The following is a 19,295-nucleotide window of genomic DNA, read 5'->3' as shown; positions in this document are numbered from 1 at the left end:
TATGCGTTTGCGAAGTATATTCGTTACAAGGCAGCTTATGCTAGTATATGCGCGTATAATGCACGAATAACTTCAATAACAAGCTATAATTTCAGGCAAATATTTGAGAGACCGTTAATTGAATAATCCGAAACTCCGGGCGGTACACCCTCCCCCCTCCCCCGATGATAATCCCTTTCCTGTTTATCCCTTTTCAGTTCACCGGCAATATTACCCTCGATTCGTAACACGCGATACAATTATGTAAAATACGAATAAAGAATAGCATCTCTTCAACGTTCGCCGATAATCTCAATATCATGTGTTCAGTATGAAAAAATTCTCTAACTTTTACCCCGGGAATAGTCATGTCGTTTTTTCGTTTAAACACGATTACCTGTGGTAATTTTTTACACCCCTGTTAAATTATTATTAATTATATTTATATTAATTATTGTAGAATTTATTGTATAATTTATTAATATCATTACGTACACTCTGTCACACAAGAGCTAAATTGCTTTAAGAGAAAACTATTAGGTAGCTTTACCATTGTTGCATTCGTTGAAAGGAATGGGAAACTATTATGCTTTGCACTAGAGACGCTAGTATTACTTTCCATTGTGACAAGAACGCGATTTCCAAAATGAGTGCTTAAACGTATGCTAAATGTTTCGAGACAGTGTTCTTGTGTACTCACTGTAAAGGACTTAAAATGATTTATAAAACTGTTGCTAAATATATATCTAAGACAGAAGACTTTGTACGGAAGTGAGTGATACGATATAAGGAACAAAAGAATATCGATGACTTTCCTGAAAGAGGAAAAACGCGAGAAACGTCGGAAAAAGAAGATACATTTTCAAGTTGTTTCAGTGAAAATCTATGTTGACATTGCAATAAGAATAAAAGTTATTAGCCAAAAAGAGAGCAAATATTATGATTTTGAAAAGACGGCTGCATCTGGAGGGGCGAACATCTTTTGGCTCAAAATTTATTGACAAGCATTGTTGAAGTCCGTTGAGAAGTAGTTTGGATCGAATAATGAATCGTGGATATTGCAAAAGGTCAATGACCTGAAGCACCGCAGCCGTTTGTGCTCTGTATGGAAAGCCGAAAATGGTATTCAAGCTTTGGATTGACCTGCGCAGTCACCTGATAAAAATTCAATTGAAAACGTGCAGCTCATCATTAAGAGAAAGCTCAAAGTTCTAAAGTATTCATTTTAAAGCAATTGTGTCGTCATGCCCGAACTATCTATTAGTTGTTACCGTAACGGAAAATCTTATAGAAAGTGTCAAAATGATATCAGTGAATTCTCGAGTAATGGAAATTGGATAACTTACTAAGTGAATGCGTAATAGTGCCTTAATGCTTAAATTAATCTATAAATTTCGTAAAAATAATTTTTCTTTTAAATAGGCAGATAACGATCTTGTGTGATAGATTGTGTATAGATCAATATTCGGAATCGAGACGAAATTTCAAAATTTTGTAAATTTTGAGTACTCGGATCTAAAATCAGGTCAAGAAGCGGTCATAGATCTAAATACCTTATACATTGATGTGAGAAAAAAATTATTAAATTTTAATAATTATTTGTTAGAATATTACCCCAATAAAATTTTTTCCGAACGTAAATATATATTTATTTAGTACAAGGAGTGACCACTAATTTAATTATCATTTTTTATTGATTAAATACTTATGTACTGTAAGTAAATATTTCATTGGCAGTATTCAAATTTAGTAATTCAATATAAACGAAATGCCTTATGTAAATTTAGTAATTTTTTTCTCACATCAGTGTATAAAGTATCTAGATCTCTGACCGCTACTTGACCAGACTTTAGATCCGAGTACTCAAAATTTACAAAATTTTGGGATTTTGTTTCGATTTTGGGTCCCGACCCGATCCCGAACAAAATTTCCGACCCGACCCGAAATCTTGGGTGCCCGCACACCTCTAATTTTTCAATAAAAATAAATTGATATAAATTTTTTGTATTGTACAAACACAAAAAGCTTTTATTAATAGTTTATAACACTTTTTAACTCAAACCTTATTCAAACTCATATTATTTCGAATTTGTAATATAAATTCTTACCATGATTGATTTTATAACTTAAATGATCACCTCAGGTATTTTCTGTATCCTAGTTAGATAAATGGATCGGTACTATGACTCATATGAGTCATAACTTGTTTCTGTTATACGAATTAGATTTTGGAATCTTCAAATGAAAAATAGATGTGAATTTTGGATTAATAAAAAAGATTTATCGTGAGATTTATTTTTCCAACTCTGGAATATAAAAAAACATCATCTGATTATTCTCGAGTTAATCTCCAGTAAATTGGAAATTACAATGCAATTACTTTATAAGATATGAGTCAAAATCTACTGTTGAATATTGATATAATACACACAATGTCATTATGTACAGTTATAAAGATAGCCATCGTACCTCTTTATAGTTAAATATAATAATATCGCGTACGCATTATTGCGATAGAACATAGACGCCTTATGTAAATTTGCGATAGCGCGAAACGCTGACGACGATGATGATTCAGTTTCCTTGCGCACGTACTTTTACGTCGATCCGCAACACATAAAACATCCTGCGATAATACCGCGTAGATACCGCGCGCATGTTCGTAGTGCATACGACTGTGAGCGAATAAGAATGGATTTGACGGCAGAGAACGCGCCCTCGTCGTTTCATTCATCTTCACCGGAGAAAAGCCTAACGAGATCCGCGTATTTCGCGTGTATATCCGCGTAATGCGTATCTTCTCACGGCGTGTCCGTTCACAAAAGAGTTTTTTTTTTATCTACGGATCAACTTGCTGCGCTCGCGTGCACCGTAACCTTTGCAGTTGCAATTATATGTGATTCATCCTCGCTCTCGTACCACTTGTCGAACGGACGAGCGATTCAGGCCGAATAATGTACTGCGGATACACAAAATAATGTGAACATCTGAGAAACTACTTATTTTTTAATTAAGGGGCTCGTCAGTCGTCTTTAATACAGATTTTATCGTAGTTTGGAATAAGGTCATGTATTAGTTAAATAATCGATGCAATATTATACCATTCTTCTAGCAGAACTCTTTCAAGAGAGATTATGAAAGATACTTAAGAGATATTAGAGGAGAAAATTGTATTTCACTTTACTCTTCAAAACTACTTGACTTGATGATATTTGAGGCAGTTACGATAGCTGGGAAAAAGCGAAGTTTTGAAGAACGGTAAGCAATTCTGAATAATTGTATGAGAAAATTTCTTTCTCCGGTATCACTTACATAATCAATTGAAAGATGTTCTGATAAAAAAAAATAATACCACTCCATTGATGATTATTCAAGCATTGTGTAACCTTATTTCAAACAAGGATAAAATATGTATTAAAGATAAATGGTTGATTAATCTCTTTTTAATAAAATAGTGTTTTTTGTAGGAGTATCTGACTAAATATTTTAGTTTTTTGACTTTTTTTTTTATGTAATCTGCACTTTCGTAAAATTCCGCTTATTATGTACGAGTTGCAACGTCACTCAAATTATATTACGCAATACTTTGGTTGCTTTTTAGAAGAATCAAAAATTTCACGGTGATTTCCCGGCGTTCCTTTTCCGAGCGGAGAAAATCGCCGCTGCCAAATGGACCGTCGATGTAAGTCTCGTCTTTTGGACACGGCGGTGACTCTCCGCGAGAAATGCCTCCGTCGGCGAACGAGATTGGCTCGCGTTCTGCCAGCTCCTCACGCTTCTTTTTTCGTCCTTCTTTGCCTCTCTCTCTCTCATTATATATATATATATCTCTCTCTCTCTTTCTCCCTCTACTTTATTTGCGCGTATAAATAGCGCGGTCCAAAATTACCGGGTACTTCGGCGAACGGTGCCGCGAAAGTGGCATCCAAGAAAAGGCCGGCGATTTCTGCTAGTTATAAAAATATACGCGCGAACGACGTGGACGCCCGGTGGCGACGTGCATTCTTCAACGAGGGATACGATGAGGTCAACTATGTAGACGAAAAAAAAACAGAGGCCGTAGAATTATTCATAGTCCTAGTGCCTCTGCGACCTGAACTCGTGTCAATCAGAAGGCAGGTGTCAAGAAGAACCAACGATTATGCAAAAGAGTGAAACTCGTTTATTTTTTTTTTTTTTTTTAAAGGCAAACGAGATAAATAAGAATGAATTGATGCTTTAAAACGCGATAAATCTTTCTCACAATATTACCATTAACTCGTCGCTTGTTTCTCTAAAAGAAATGCTGATATTGATTGCCAAAAAAAAATTTAATATTTCATAATCAACGATCGTGTTCTTGGGGATACTTTTTCCACAAGTTTTTGCGAGTTACGAAATTGCTTACAAATTTGATGGTAAATTTAATGCAAAATTTAAAACACGCACATAAGAAAGAGAAGAGAGACATCTGATTAGAATAATTTGTCGTTATAATGACGATATGTTGTAGAACATTTCTAAAAAAGTAAACTGTATTTTACATATGTATATCTATATTTTTTTTAATTACGAATGATAAAATTCGCAAAAAGAGAAAAAAAGACTCTTGGAACTTTGATCATTTAATGCCTTGTAACTTGTGTGAATGGATATCAAGCTAAACAATTTAAATAATTGTGCAACCACATTACTAACTTGAATACGTCATGCAATGAATACGAATCAATTAAAATTTTTAAATTATCCTCATACACACGACTGCGATGTACAATCTAATATCAGGTTAACGACTGTATCAAATTTAGGGACCTATTCAAGTTTTTTGTATCATGTAATAGTTGCGTAATGATGTCATAATAACATCGTTAAGGTTATAGAATAGGCCTTTTAAATTATAATAAAAAAAGTTGACGTCAGCCGAATACGGCATTTCGATGATGCTATCGACCCACACACGTCGATTAATCACGTAATTACTGCATCGCGAAAAAGAAGAAAATATAATCACGGGACTTTGATTCTAAATAATTTCACGCTGAATAATTCGTCGACGATCGGTCACGCCGCGCCGGTGAGCAAACACGGAAGACCTCGGTCACTTATAAATGAAAATGCAGGCCCAGAGAAGTCTCGCTCGTTCGCGTAAACGAATCTGAACTGTTGAACCCGTCCTTAACTTCCGCTTTTGCAACGTCGCATTGCCGTATAATTCCACGGGGACGACCTGTCGCGTCTTGAATATTGAACACGCGGATAATTACGTTTAAATCAATTTCCGTTTAAAACGTTGCGATATTTTATTAAACGATGTTAATGTATTAATATCGTTTAATTAATTTAATCATATAATTTAATCTATATACCAGAAATATGTATTTTTAACAGAATTAAAGAAGCATTGCTTAAAATGTTTTTTCAATACCTTAAAATTATTATACATATAAATACTATATTTAGCGGGCGTTGAAGCTATATCCTGTCTTATGTAAAAGAATCAAGATAATTTCACACACACACAAAGACAGCCCTAAACGTAATAACGTATATTTAAAAGCGGAATAAAAATGCCATTATAACGGAATCAACGGGAATTGGTGATACCGCAAGATGCGAATTTCCTAATTGAATTATTTGCGGAGTTGTTATGTTTTCCCCGTATGTATCACTCGTTTTAGCTACGGCTCGGCTATTTCTCCGCTGCGGAGAAAAATATCTATTGACAGATTATTATTAGCGATTATTCACGGTCAAGTATTTTCCCGATCGCGAAAGTGCACTGCGAAATATCTCCTGATTACTTTCCTTATGCAGGATATATAAGAAATAACATATATGTATTTTTATGGTATTTTTATACCTCTTCTCAATATACGTATGCTCCGAAAAAAAAATTTATATTTTTATCCTACACTTATACGACGAAATTAATTAATACGAAAATAAATGCGCTCTCACCTACGACATGCCGTATGGAAATAGAGTGCACTACTGTTGTTATAAAAATATCCAATATGCTGTAGGCTAATATTTTTTTTCTTTAATCAAAACCGCATAGCATGCACGTTCACATTATTTAATAATCTTTTTACGTAACAATCTATGTTTTTCTTCGTTTATTTTTTAATATGTACATACGATTCCGCGCAATTACAGATTAATAATGATATCATGAGTAACGTCTAAAAATCGGGACAGAATTTATCAATGTAACTTTAACGTAATATTACGCTTGATGTCTCGACCGTGATTCGACGCAATTATCCGTAACAAATCAATTCATTTTTATGCGTCATGTAATCGTCAGCGCTGTGTAATCGACAGAACATAATACGACACACATGAGTATCAGTATGTTTTCTTATTTCACATCGAGAGTGCATTAACGCCTGTGTATTTATGGAAACGTCATAAGGCAATTGACACGGTGGACTAGAATTTTCCAATCGTCGCGTCGTCATCCTAATACTTTGCTTGGCACGACCTCGAGCACTTTTCCTATACACGATCGTCGTCGCACACGTGTCACTCGAACGAATCCATCGTCATAAGTAAATTCGACGCGTCTTTAGCGTCATTACGTAATGTTACTTTGCACGTAATCAAAAACTCTGTTACTTCGGGGACTTTTTACACGTTTGTTATTCCCTAACGTCAACAAACGTCATCCTGTCGCGAAGATAATCGGAGATTAAAATCGGATTAATCGATGTCCGCTTCACAGAATAATCTTGGCGATTCGTGCAGAGTATTGAGAATCCTTCATGAATCACCTTTCCCCCTCGACACGGGACAACAACGTCCGTTCTCGCATCTCGTGAGTCACCTGAGAGCGCATTCGTTCCGCCGCGCATGATCTCGCCTTCTCTTTCTCACTCCGCTTTTTGTCTCGACTCCAACAGTCGGCAGTGATTAAAAGGACCTGGTGTCACGCTATTTGCAGAGACCCATACTGTGGCGATGACAGACCCACAGCTGACCAATAACAATAACAACAACAATAATAACAACAACAACAACGATGGCGAGCCAAAGTACCTGCACAAGAAGTTCAAGAAGATGGCGACGACGGAAGTTGCGCGAAAAGTCGTCGAGAAGGAGGGCACGGCAAACAACGTCGTCTCTGATGAGGCGCCCAAGCGGAAGGACGATGACAAGGACGGCAAGGAGTCATCGAAGGAACTCGGCAACAAGCTCGAGCCTTCCCCGGAGTCGGCAGGGGGAGTCGAGCCTACCACCGAGTCTCGGAAGAGTGGCTACGCGTGCCCTTACTGCCCGATGACGTGGACCAAGCCCAGTGTCCTTCAAAAGCACATCAGGGCGCACACGAACGAACGACCGTATCCGTGTGTGCCTTGCGGAATCTCCTTCAAGACCAAATCGAATCTGTACAAACACTGCAGGTCGCGGTCTCACGCGCACAAGATGGAGAAAGGAGAGAAGGTAATCTTTTCATCAAATGAGCAAAATTTAAATGTAATAACTTAACTTTGATAAAATCTCTGCAAAAGAGAACTGAGAACATAGTTACCGATTAATACAATGTAAAATTTATCTTTAACAAGACATTCGCAATTTTTTTGCATTCAGTCAATAGCAATTCAGTTTACCAATTACATAGTTTAATACTATACGTTTTTATGTTTAATTATAAGATGCGACAATCTATAATGTGTTTCGTAGGTGTCCGAGGATTCCGATATAAGTCTATCGGATAGCGCCAGTAATGGCACTGGTACACCACCGCCGACGCCAGCTTCAACGCCTACGACGGCAACAACGACGGTATCCACCGCCGTAGTAAAGACCGTGAAGACCGGCAAGATCTACAAGCCAAAATTTCAAGCCCGAACGGCTCTGCAGTGCGTGAACAGTGACACTGAAACGTCTTCCTTATCGCCCAGTTCTTCTAACAGTTCCTCCTTGTCTTCCTCTACGACCACTTCAACTTCCAATTCTGTTAAACCGAACGCGGAACAGCTACAGGAACACATCGACAAGATTATCACGGACAATCAAGCGATCGTCGATGCGGTGGATCCATGTCTACATAAGCTAATGCAACGCCAACAGAGTCTAGTGGAGACAAAGCAGTCATTGGAACAGCAGCCGTTGAATTTGTCTTCCGCGGAGGAAGCCTTGAACAGCAGAAAGCGTTGCTATAGCGATTGCAATGAGCTTTCGGAGAGCTCGATCATCAAGGATCTCCTCTTGAAAAATCGCTTGAAAAATTTTGTGAACGAATCAGCACCGGAAACTGCCGTGGAAAACTTTGTCTGTCCCAGTTGCGACATCCCCTATACCAGCATGGACAACTTAGAGACTCATTTCAGATACTATTGTAAGGGTAATGACAGTTCTCGAAAAGGAGCCGATTATCACGCGGACTTAGAGAAACGAGATTCTGATTTCGATGTGAAACCTTCCGATTATTATAACACTTTGCAACCGTTACCCTCGCCGGGTCCTCTATTGGGTAATACCAGACTGGTCGATGCGTACGCTCCACCTGTCAAGAAACAAAGGATAGATGTGCCGACTAGTTTAAGATCATTGGAAGAGCTCAGCAAATACCCGCGTCCAAACTCGCTGCAGATGTTCGGTGGTGAGGTAAGAATCCTCGACAACACAGGCGAGGTGACGAAAACAATGAGGATTGAGCCACGACAAACGAATTCGCCTACGAACGAGCATGTAGTCAACAACAAGTGCATGAATTCAGAGACAGCATCGATAGTAGTGAAATCAGGACTTCATTCTGGTGGTACTATGATGCATAAACCGCCGGGTACATCGGCCAACACGTCCAATTCCTCCATATCCCTGCCCAACGCGCCAAAGATACTGGCGCCCATCATACCGAACATATCAACCCCGAATATAGCGCCCACTATGTCTTGCTACGACTACTTAGAGTCGCATCTGAACCCGCTGACGAGCATCACTGCCTATAATCCGTTGACTCTGCCGCAAGCTGGTATCACGAGTATTCTCCATGGTGGAAAGGTGATACCTTATGTACCTGGTATGCCCGGACCGCATACTCTAACCGGTACGCCGACCATAGACATATCTCCGAGTATAACAGCCGGTGAAGCTGGTTACAAGGTGATACCAGGCCTACCAGGATTACACATGGTACCTCAACCGCTGGATCTGGCCAGTCCAGTGAAAGTGCAGCCCAACACGGTGCCTGGCATGCCGAGTCCGTTGTCTGGACATGTTCCTTCCATGCTAGATCAGCCTCTGGACCTGGCCAGTCCAGCGAAGGAGTCGATGAAGTCGATCAGCTTCAAGACACCTAACGGCGACGGTCTAAAGAGTGGCTTGACCAGTCCCAAAGTTCCTAGCGTCAAGGTCGAGACCTCGACAGACAAGTATCGCACGAGGATGCCATCGACTCTTACCGGCGGAGAGACCGGTAAAGCGGAGCTTGATCGTCATATCAAAAATAATACGACCATGAAGTACAAGGGTGTGGAGAGCCCGCGAGAGAGGAAGGATTTCACATATGATAATAGTCCGAAGGCTTTGGACAAGGCTTTTAGTTATCCGAACGGTGTGGATCCTACGATTTCTTCGAACTCTTATAGTAAAATGAGATACTCGCCCAAGACTACTTCCGAAAATAGGAAAAGATCGTCGAATTGGGGCGTCAATGAAGTGGATGCTGGCAGAGCAGCCCCGGTAGATACGCACACTTCAGTTTCCAAGTACGATCTACCTCCTCACGAAAACGGTCGATTAAAAAATAATGTTTCTTCGGATGCACGTGGATGGATCAAGGTCGCGGATGGATATGGCGCATTTAACGGCGTCAAAACGAAGGCCGATAGTGCGCCATCGGTGATACTTGTGAACTTAGATTCTTCTAAGACAGAAGTGCCAACAAAAACTTCCGTAGAAATAATTGTTAAGGACAAGCAACCTGAAGCCAAATCGCCAAAGAGTGGCGGCGACGTCGCTAAAGAAACGACTAATGCTAATAAGTTCTTGAGACCCACGTCTTTACCATTGAAACCCGGCACGTTTACGCCGAAGAAGCATCACGGGATCACGCCTACGGCGAACACACTTCCTCTCATCAGTCCGGAGACTCCGCGACCCAAGAAATCGTACGGGCAGTTATATCTAAATGGGCATGCCTACACATATCTGGGACTCAAGTGTTCCACCAGGGTATTTTATTGTACTCTGAATCGACCGCAGCCAATGTACGTCACACAGCAGCATGGTCTGTCAATGTACTCCAATTGGAAAATATGCAAGGAGGCAGCACCAGACGTGGATATGGCGCATTATGATTCTCGACATAGACCTCTCAATTACACGACCGCATGGAAGAAACAAGAAGACATCCTAACGCACTCCTCGCAAAGACCAACCACTCCCACCAGTCCAGACAGCGGTTTAGAGAGTGACATGCAGGAGAAGACGAAGAGGGTAAAGATATTTGATGGAGGCTTCGAGAGTAATGAAGATTACACCTATGTGCGCGGAAGAGGTGAGGAATGTTTTAATACGTTTTGAAAATCAAACAAGATTTATACCATGCAATATTTTCTTAACGATCTTATTCTAAAATTTTCATATAAAATACGCGACAGTTATTTTTATTATATACTATTTTTATTTTTATTGATGTAATTTATAATTTCAATTTTCATTAAGATTTTTAGTTGTAATCCTAATATTATAGAAATAAATCTTTAATTATTTTGTGTATATTACGTAAGGTCGAGGACGCTATGTCTGCGAAGAATGCGGTATTCGTTGTAAAAAACCATCTATGCTGAAGAAACATATCAGAACACATACGGATGTCAGGCCGTACACTTGCAAGCATTGTACTTTTAGGTACGTGTAAGTGGAGATTCTTTAACATAGTGCAGCAAGAAAGCATCTAATTTATAATCTTAATTTACCATGGAATCATAATTTTTTTGTGACAGTTTCAAAACAAAGGGTAACCTCACGAAACACATGAAGTCCAAAGCTCATTATAAGAAGTGCGTGGAACTGGGCGTGGTGCCAGTCCCTACAACTGTTTGCGATGAAAACATCGACAAGGAAGCTATCGCGCGATTAGCTGCTGGTGGCGGTAACACGGAGGAATCTTCAGAGGAGGAAGAAGAAAGTGACGGAGAAGAAAGCGAGGAGTCTGGTAGCGAGGAGCAAGAAGCGGCACAAAGTCTACTGAGTCTTTCACAACGTAACACGTCGAACAGATTGCCGGGTTTGCTACCTTCTGGCAGACCCACGACGTATCCGTACGCGTTAACTTTACCGATAACTTCCACTGTGAACACCACGTCTACCACCGTGACTACAACCTCAACTACTGTGAGTCAAAGCGTCACTACGCAAGGAACAACCCTGATTCAAAACGAATTATCGCATCGTTACTACTTTCCGTCGAACCGAAATGCGACGGAAGAAACGAGGATCAGTGTTATTCAATCGTCTAAGAAAGATGACTCTGACTTCGAAATCGAGGAAATCATTGATGTCGCGGAGTCACGTCATCAGCTGTCACAGCCCATGGACCTCACGACGAAGCAGACCACTCAGGTATTCCGCACCGCGGTTCCGCTAAGGGCTAGACCCGTAGATATTCTGACACCTGTTTCGGAGCCGGTCCTGTTGCAGACGATAGTCCAAACAATGGAACGGCTGCCTATACAGGGTAGAGCATGGAAACCGGATGCGGAGGGACACATGTTGCAGGCCTACCTCACGGAGAGGCATGTGATGGACAGCAAAATTAAACAGCAGTATCGCATAGGAAATACCAAGATGGATACAGAAAAGAGACAAGAAAGAGACGTTCATCTGCGTCATCAAGACCAAAATAGGCCCAGACACATAGATTCCAACGGTATTCCGACGGTGACGTATACCGATCCTAGCAAGATGCAGCATACCATGATGGAATCTAGAGTTAAACACATGACGAAGCATACCAGTGACGACATTAAGATGGAAATTAGGGAAAAAATTTATCAAAACAACATGGCAATAGAGAGACGAACGTTCGATTATGAGGCTATTCATAAAAATAAAGAACATACTAATCGTGTGGTTTCTGATCGTGAAAGTTTTGAACTTGGTCTAACTACTGGTCCCATTAGTACAAGGCCAAGTATCGAGTATGGTCTACCTATAATCAGGAACAATAGTTCGATTGAGAGATCGATGTGTTCTATTGTATCTGTTCGTAGCATGGCCACTATTAATGGTCATTCACCGAAATCTTTGAATATGGACGTCAATAACCGACCACCATTGATGCAACACAATGATATTGACAGAAGTTCCATGTTCAACACGATGAAGATGGTAAGTGAAATGGAAAGATCTAAGGAATGTCATTCCGTCGGCCAGGAAATGAGGTCTGCAAATCACGAGATGAGAACCGCGACTAATGATATCCGAATTCAAAATCATAGTCCACGAAATATCGATCTAAGACCGCCCAGTAGAGAGATTAGAACACCTGGTCAAGAGTATAGAACGCAGAATCAAGAGCTGAGGCTACCGAATCAACAGGAGTACAAGATACGCGGTCAAGAGATGAGATCGCCTAGTCGCGAATACAAGCCGTCGTTTCCTCACGATATGCAAGTCATTCAGGAACTTATGCCATCAAACATGGAAATCCGGCAAACAAATCCGGATAATAGACCGCCTAGTCGTGACATGAGAACTCTTGCGGAATACAGAGCACATGCGCAAGATCCACGTGCCAACTACGAAATGTTGCAGCCTATACACGAACCGCCGAAGTCGCAAAACGTAGACGCGAGAAGCACGTCACCGCAAAAAGTACGAGTCCTCTATTATGATACGAAACATAATACAGACATGATGAAACAAAATACATTAGATAGCATGAAACATGCGGTGACCGGAAAGATAGTCGTCGGGCCAGATTTTCGATCGTCGTCACCAAACACAGGAAACGCGAAACCGCAAGCGGAATTTTTACAACCGTCAAGTGGACCTGCACCTAATTATGTTAGGTAAGGAAAATATGTAATTAATTTTAATATTTTAATTTTTTTTTTGCTATTTGTTGACGCATAATAATATTAACCAATTACATTAAATACATATTAAAATATTTTAATACGTATATAATAGCATGATAGCATTCAAATTCTTTTCATTAGAATTATTAAAATAATTTGAGCTGTAAAAGTTGAAATTATGAAATATGATTACAGTGTCACAGAGGATGGTCGGAGTGTATGTGGAATTTGTAACAAGGTGTTCAGCAAGCCCGGTCAGTTACGATTGCATCTCAACATTCATTATTTCGAGCGGCCATACAAGTGCGAAAATTGTGCAGTTTCCTTCCGGACTAAAGGTCACTTGACGAAACACGAAAGATCCGTTTCTCACCATAATAAGGTAAATGATGAATCAAAACTATATTTTTATCGAGCAACGTTATGTCTTTTATTAGCGCGAGTGTGTACGAGTAAATTTTGTATTATTAGGTCAGTATGACTTCTACGTTTGGTGCGGCGACTACCAGCAATCCCAGGCCTTTCAAATGTACGGATTGTAAGGTGGCGTTTAGAATACATGGACATTTGGCCAAGCATCTTCGCAGTAAGATGCATATCATGAAATTAGAATGCTTGGGTAAACTACCGTTTGGAACGTATGCGGAAATGGAAAGATCTGGCATCAACCTGAATGATATCGATACTACAGACTGTGATAATAGTCTTAATAGTCTGCAGGTTTGTACGAAACAGATCGTAATTGCAGTTTGTAAATCCGATAAAAGAAACGTAAAACAAATTTTTTTGCCTTTTCTTCTACAGATACTGGCTCAGAGATTAAGCGAGAAAGATCCGACGAAAATTACGCAATGGGACTCGGAAGCTCTGCCAGGACCAGTCGTGAGCGGCAGCGAAACCTCATCAGATGAGGGTGAGCCTATACCACAGCATGCACTTCACGCGCCATACGTGAAAGCACCGACAGACGTGGACATCTCCCGACCATATCACATGTCAATCATCCCCGAGAAACCGAAAGCCATTAACGACGTACGCCTCCGTAGCCCTCAGTTCAATCAACAGAGACGTGATTACGCCGTTAAAGAGCAGCGACCGATACCGCCGGTCGTTTCAATGGAGGACGCAAGGACAACGGAGGACAGTTTACAATCGTACAAGTGCCAAGTTTGCCCCGTATCTACGCGTACTTTAAACGAGTTACAAGTACACTGTTTTGTTGAACATAACATTGAGACGGATTCTAGTACAAATATTCACAGAGATAGGAGTGCGGGTAAATGTAGCAGGGAAAAAGAGAATACTCAAAAAAGAATTATGGAGGAATCCGTAGTGAAAGAAGAGCACAAAAGACAAAGGACAGAGGATACGTAGTGCCAAAACAATATAGCGTGCTAAACAATTTTTTGAGTGGTGTTTGCCATACTACTTAGAGAAATCGCGGTTATAATAAGGTATTGTATATGAAATGCATCACAGAGATATAATGAAAGAAGTCTTGGTTGTCTTAGAGAACTGTTTCGGTAGGTAATACGATTAATGCTGATTTATGTTTCTTGAAAATTAACATTACAAAAATTTAAATAAAGCGCGTTATTAGCTGCGTGCAAATATAACTTTACGTTGCCGTTACAAAATGTTTTACAAATTTCTGAGGACTTTACAAAAAAATTATTGAAGCGTAAAAAGTATGAACATAGAGAGTAATATTGCGTGAATACTAATACACGTACACAACACATTAACGATGGATTACACAGCTTGAAGCGTGTTTTCTTTATCACAGCATCAGTTCTAAAATTGCCTGCTTATATTGCAGGCATAACTACTTGTACAGTCCTCCTCTAAACATTTTAAACTCTTGAAACCAGCACCAGTATATCGCGTAAAGTAAAAAAAAAAAGTAATTTGAATATCTGATAATGACTATAATATTTATACACAATAGTGTTTCTCGTAGTAAACCTGAGGTGCAATGGACTGGTATGTGATTCTATATTTAAAACAAAAATGCGTTACTTTCGACATGTGGAAAGAGTATTCTAATATTACAAATTAATATTATACTTTAAATTGGTACATATGAAACCTACTCGCACATACATATACATATATACATATATGTATATACACACATGTATATATGTGTGTATACATATAAATATATATTTGTACGATATTAGTATGAACAATTATGAGAATTATTGTTGACATAAGAGAAAATGTGTTTGTATATATTTATGTATAATATAACGAGAAATCGCGTTAGTCTCTATTATAGTTTTAAGAAATCAAGAAGCTGTGTCGGTTGCTCAGATTACTTGTATAAATTTAAGTGCTTTTAATTTACAGATTCTTTAGTTTCCGTGTCCTGAAAGATTTTCTTGTAAGCATGTAAGCGAATATTTTGATAAGTTTGATTTTATCCGAAATATTGCTGGATGTTTAGTTACCTTCGATATTATTAGTTATTTTCTTTTTAAATCTTAATTGATCATGTTTGTTATGGTCTGAGGGACCGATTCGCTGATTCTGTTTAAGATAACTAAGCCTCTCGTTTCCTCGCCGCAGTTTTATTACTGAATCCACATTGAGAGCGAAAAATTACTTCTCGCATTATATTAAAATTATGTGTTTTATCAATCTGCATACTCTCTATTAAGCAAGCAAAAGCCTGTGAAAAAAAAACAAATTTTGGTCTGAGAAACAGTTGTACATGATTTCTCACTAGTGGCTTTATAATATGACTGCAGCGAACATCTTGAAGAGGCCGTACACCTTCCACGAGCGACAGCTACCGTATCTTACAATTAACCGTCTATCTAACGCTACACGCAGTTTTAATATCTCACTCAAGCACAAGAATGTCTTTCCTATTCCGCATAATCAGACTCCGGTTATCACGGTTTGTACCTAAATAGGTGTGCTTGAGCCCAGGATAAAAAGAGTAAATATAGAAACGAAGACGACCGCGCAGGTATACAATGAGGTCCAGTCCGAGTGATGTTCACGTTAAACGATATCATGTGTAGCCGTAGTCTAAGATAGCATTTTTTGGATGTATATCTATTGTCTGTAATTCTGTCGAAACTCCAGCCGTAACCGCGTGACTACGTTATGAGCTTCCAGGATGTGCGTCGTGTGTACGCACCCGAAAATGCCAAGCCAACAATTTGCGTTTGACGGGATTTCTTGAGCGAAACGCGCGCGCCCTTTGGAGGTAGTGCGAAAATTTAATTTCCGAAGTGACGCTTTTCTTCCACGCGAAACGCGACATTTTCCAAAATTTATGTATACATACATATACATACATACATACATACATACATACATACATACATACATACATACATACATACATATACATACATACATATACATACATACATATACATACATACATACATACATACATACATACATACATACATACATACATACATACACACACATATATATATATATATATATATATATATATATATATATCGGCTACTTGCATGCGTATTTATATGTGATTTCGAAGGAATGTACTTTTTCCAAATTCTATAGATTCATATTGCGATATATATACATATATATTTTCGAAACGTTGTCGTCCGTAGAAGTATCACGTATATTTTCCGGCGTACACGTAGCGAGCGTGTCGTAAATACATATCAGATTCGCCGTGCGCTCCCGGTAACCGGGAAACGGCGAGTGACCGTGCGTCTCGTTATTTGAAATCCAAATGCGGCGTAGTACAAGTTAGGTTTACTCACCGGTTCTTCGTGCCCTGTCTCTCCGCGGAAACAGCTCCATGGAAACGCACATTCGCGACCGCAAACGCAGAGGATCACACTCGCGCATTTCGTGGTAAATGAAGACGCGATTACACTTGAAAAACTCAGTTGCAACGCTAATGAGCGGAGTCCGGACCTCGGTGGCGGTTTTCCCTGCTGCGAGCGCTGCGTCACGAGAAACAGGGCTGACAACGTTGCGCGTCGGTAGCACTGTAGCGATCTAACGTATCAATCGGGATACCATTGTGTGCGGCCCTGCTTCTAGCGGCGCGGGAAAACGCCACCGAAATTTAAACTCTGTAGTAATGAACATTTCTATCAACTAAATTAATTTTAATCCTACTTTAACGTATTTTTCATCTTTTTTTAATGTTTAAAACTAGGAGAAGATGAAAAGCGAACAAACAAAGTTACACACCAAGTTACAGCTATCTAAATGTTGTAATTTCTCACTCAACAATGTAATTGTTAACACACTTTCTTTGACAGTTACGTTGTTGAGTGGTTACTTGTTTGCTGGGGAGTAAGTTAAACCGAGATTAAAATTAATTTACAGTAGAAATGGACATAGAACGTTCCGATTGAACGGCCTTGCGTTGATTTCTAAACGTAATAAATTACAAAAAATACTGAAGAAACGTGGTCCTTTCGTTATGAACATTGTTTTTGCCATGGTATTGCACGATCAAGTGAACAAATTTGGTTATAACAGAAAAGGATATCGATCCCTTCAAAGTGATTTTGAAACGTAGCTATAAAATGCGGGAGAGATCGGCAGTTTGAAACTTGAGCATAATTTTGAACCGAAACGATCGAACGATCGAAATTACTTTTTTATATATATATGTATATTGAATTTTTTCATGGACCGATAAAGCTGCTCTGATTATGGAGCAATAAAATCATGAACATTTTTAAATCCTTAAAAAAAAAGAACTGATAAGTTCTTTTTTTTACCGATGAAATATCGATAAACTGATACAGTTATGTATTCATCATAGTTACAGTTAAAATATTAGTTCTTTTTTTTAATGACTAGCAGGAAAATATGATGAGATGCGTTGGATCATGTATATCGCTCACCGGATTTAAGGAGCCAACAGAAGAACAATTCTAATACGAATTAAATATACGCACATTGCGTTTTAAATTATAGAAGCGAGATTACGAAATACAACACTATATATGATTAACGATAGTTTCCATGTCTAAATGTGCTATCAGTGTTTCATCTGTTTTCAGATAATCGGTCAGTTTTTCGCGCTGGATAATCGATATTACTCTTCCTGTTTCGAAACAGATTCTATAATTCTTCACGAGCGCCCAATTAATGCGTTTTTACTGTATTTCCGTATCTTCCTTTTACACGCCACTCATACACTATTATCTAGACATATATACTGTACAGTCTAATAATTCGGATAAATGTTTGTTAAGACGACTCGACATACTTTTATAATATTTACGATATTCGGTTAAGTAGTTATATATATTGTATTGTGATAAGTACGGATCGAAAGAACCAGATGGCGAATATCCCGAATGATATCCTAAAGTAAAAGTACAAGTGTATCTGATAAAGAAAAAAACAAAAACAAGCATAGACATATTTATTTTGTCGAGAGCGCGCATCTACACGCTCGCGTCTATTACAAATTTTCACGAAAACGGTTGGCTTGGCTTGGCTTCTTCCAGACTCAGTATTAGATTTCGCGGACAAAATGGAAAAGGAAACAGAAAGGAAAGGTCGAGCTTGTAGGTCGGGTTTCTAGATGGTTTTACACCGATTTACATTTTACGGAGACAAAGATCGCGGCTGTCTTGTCGCTCGAATTTACACGCGGTGTCTCCGAAAAAAAAAAGAAGAAAAGACTTCGCTCCGCTCTCCATATCTTTATGGATGATTTAAATTTTGTATACGCGCAGCGTGCGAACGGTGACACTTACAAACACCTGGCGGTATAGTATTTTATATGTATTATAGGATCTCTTTAAGATTTTATAAATGTTTTTCCGTGGGAGAGACGGAATGATTATATCTCGTCTTCGCGTTCGTGCAAACACATCGTGTGCTCCTGCGAGAGTTCCGGCTGCTTCGATAAGTCTCTAGTTCGAGCAACTTTATCGTGAAACCTCTCTCGATTGATACCGATCGTATATCGGGCGCGTTTACGCTCGTATATATGTATATATCAGACAATGGGACCGGAGTGAAAATTTTATAAGCGTATACTTGTGAGAAAGAGTGACCATGGGATTTACGGTAATAACGCCAACGAGTTTTGCCAGTGTCACCGTTATTTCTCTTCCTGACTCTGTGAATTTTGTTGAACTATATTGAAGAGATAAGAATGTAATTTTTATTTATTGTAAATAAAAGAAGGAACATTGCTTAAAACATTGTGTATATTATGCATTTTGAATCAATATACGAGAGCAGTGTCGAGCGATGGAATATCTATTGGATCCAGAGATTATAACGCAAATTGTACGAAGAGAAGTTCGTAATGATACGAATGCTTTG

The 19,295-nt window shown here is 39.0% G+C and overlaps 1 protein-coding gene across 2 annotated transcripts in view; it reads left to right on the top strand.

Annotated features, from left to right (window-relative positions):
- LOC105207389 overlaps positions 1-19,169 on the top strand; it is a 33,210-nt gene extending 14,041 nt beyond the window's left edge. Inside the window, exons 2-8 of one of the 2 annotated variants that reach the window (XM_026136973.2) lie at positions 6,902-7,401; positions 7,642-10,462; positions 10,695-10,821; positions 10,911-12,980; positions 13,185-13,371; positions 13,461-13,709; positions 13,794-19,169. In XM_026136973.2, the coding sequence (XP_025992758.1) occupies positions 6,902-7,401; positions 7,642-10,462; positions 10,695-10,821; positions 10,911-12,980; positions 13,185-13,371; positions 13,461-13,709; positions 13,794-14,363 (6,524 nt within the window). In that variant the 3' untranslated portion in view covers positions 14,364-19,169. The remainder of the gene's footprint in view (positions 1-6,901; positions 7,402-7,641; positions 10,463-10,694; positions 10,822-10,910; positions 12,981-13,184; positions 13,372-13,460; positions 13,710-13,793) is intronic. The other variant, XM_011176820.3, reaches the window with a different exon arrangement.
- The last annotated feature ends 126 nt before the right edge of the window (positions 19,170-19,295 follow it).

The sequence above is a fragment of the Solenopsis invicta genome, chromosome 9 (genome assembly GCF_016802725.1).
Source record: "Solenopsis invicta isolate M01_SB chromosome 9, UNIL_Sinv_3.0, whole genome shotgun sequence".
Lineage (NCBI taxonomy): Eukaryota > Metazoa > Arthropoda > Insecta > Hymenoptera > Formicidae > Solenopsis > Solenopsis invicta.
Note: the sequence above shows the minus strand (reverse complement) of the source record. Positions and strands in the feature narration are given on the sequence as shown.